Source organism: Hipposideros armiger, unplaced genomic scaffold (assembly GCF_001890085.2).
Source record: "Hipposideros armiger isolate ML-2016 unplaced genomic scaffold, ASM189008v1 scaffold_209, whole genome shotgun sequence".
Taxonomy (NCBI): domain Eukaryota; kingdom Metazoa; phylum Chordata; class Mammalia; order Chiroptera; family Hipposideridae; genus Hipposideros; species Hipposideros armiger.
The window spans coordinates 150,966-153,154 of NW_017731559.1; the positions used below are offsets into that span (position 1 = coordinate 150,966).

General features: G+C 43.4%; 1 protein-coding gene across 1 annotated transcript in view; it reads left to right on the forward strand.

Moving 5' to 3' along the window:
- COLEC12 (collectin subfamily member 12) overlaps window positions 1-2,189 on the forward strand; it is a 225,017-nt gene that overhangs the window by 29,186 nt on the left and 193,642 nt on the right. Inside the window, exon 2 of the mRNA XM_019653859.1 lies at window positions 1,017-1,067. Within this exon, the coding sequence (XP_019509404.1) occupies window positions 1,017-1,067 (51 nt within the window). The remainder of the gene's footprint in view (window positions 1-1,016; window positions 1,068-2,189) is intronic.

Genomic DNA, 2,189 nt, shown 5'->3' on the forward strand with positions numbered 1-2,189 from the left:
TTTTTTTTTTTTCCTGTTCTATCAGGTTTTTTGGTTTATACCCATCACCAGGGTAAAAAGGAAGAAAGGCTTTTCTTAGAAATTGGAATAAAAGCATATAACGTGGAAAAAAAATATTAATTGGTTAGGGCTCCCTGGAAATGCCCGGTATTGACACCTTGTCATCAAAAGTGTCCTTAAAAAAAAAAAAGTGTCCTTTTATTGCACAATAAATTGCCAGACACACACCTGGCAAAACTGTAAAATGAGAAGTTCTTTATTGATGTGATAAGGAATTGCATCATGTTCACATTAGAAAGGGGATTTAGTCTTCTTTGGTAGAAAGCTTGGCTGACATAGCATCTCTCTTGTTTCCACAGTAGCTCTAAATTTAGGAATTCCCATGGCAAGGCTGTCTTTTGAAATGTACTTACTGGCAAACTATCTGTTGGCCCCAGTTATCCAATGGAAGGAGAGTAGGGAAGGGTTTGATTGTCACTGCAGGAGTTATGATGGGGTCCTCAAATGCCACAGTTGGTGAAAGAAATGATCCTAGTAGCCAGCATCTAAAAAGGAGGATTGTAGGCTCAGTTATTATTAATTATTCAGTCATTCATTCAACAAATTAAGCCTGTGTTCTGTGGCAGACACCATTCTAGGTACAGGGTATTCATTCATGAAACAAGACAGAAAAATCTTCTGCTCACAGGACTCATGATCACACACACACACACACACACACACACACGGATATCAGAGATTAAAATAGGGTGGTGTGACAGGGAGTGTCTGGGTGGTGCTTGGGAAAGGCATCTCGAAGGTCACATTTTAGCTGAGACCTTAATTAGAAGGGGTTGCATAAAGAACAGGAGGAAGACCCCGTGGTCTTTCTCAGAAAGCGTGATGCGTTCCAGGAGCAGGAGGAAAGCCACTGTGATAAAGTGGAGTATGTAAAGATTATAGCAGTTGAGTCCCTCACTGACCTTGCACTTCTGGGCCTCACCAGGGTTAACACTGTGTCTTTTCTTCTCCTGCAGACGACTTCGCAGAGGAAGAGGAGGTGCAGTCCTTCGGTTACAAGAGGTTTGGTGAGTTCTAACAAAGCTCTTTTCCTTCTCCGTGCTTGATCTGGGATACAGCAACAAGACCACTGCTGGACCTTTGACACACATGAACGAGTGTGACTCTGAGGCCCAATTTTGGTTGGAAATCGAGTTTCTGAATAACAGGTGGACAATTTCTCACAGTGCTGAGCACAGTGGAACTGGACCTCTGTCCAAGGCATGGGGTGCTTCTGGGATTCAGTGAATACAAACCAGATAGCTTAACAGGCAAAACATGGTTGAGAAAGGTAAACCTGTGACAAGACAGGAGCCAAACTACATGGGATTTCTCTATTTTGATCTTTATTATAGAAAACATCTTCCTTTTTTTCTCAGGCCCCATGCTCATAACTTAGTCAATGTTAGTGGATAGTGAGAGGAATATTTTTCCAGAAACCCAACTAGACACAAGTGCTCTGTGGTAGGCTGGATAATGGCCCCTAAAGATGTCCACATCCTAGTCCCTGGAACCTGAATGTTACTTTAAATGGCAAAAAAGGTACTTTGCAGATGTGACTAAATTAAAGAGCTTGAGATGGAGAGATTATCCTGGGTTATCTGGGAGGGCTCTAAATGTAATTACAAGTGTCCTTATAAGGGGGGAAGAGAGCGATTTGACTCCTGAGAGGAGAAGACGCTGTGATAATGGAAGCAGAGATTGGAGCGATGTGCTCTGAAGGTGGAGGAAGGGGCCACAAGCCAAGGAACACAGGTGGCCACTAGAAGCTGAAAAAGTCAAGAAAATGAATTTTCTGTTCAGAGCCTCTGGAGGGAGCCCAGCCCTGCCAACGTCTTGATTTCAACCAACTGAAGCTGATTTCAGACTTCTGGCTTCTAAAACTGTAAGAGAAGTCATCTGTGTTGTTTTTAAGCCACCACATTTGTGGTAATCTGTTACAGCAGCCATGGGAAACTGATACCTGCTCCTTGGCCTCCTAGGCTGCTGCACAGGGGTACTCCTCTCTTTGACCATGCTTCTCACGCTCTGCAACTTGGCTTTGAACTGCCAGTGAACACTGCAGAGCTTCAAAGATAGTTCAAAACAACTGAGGTTTTCTGTCCAGCTTGTTTCTGTGTCTTGGCCAGAGGAAATGAAGGAGGTTAGAG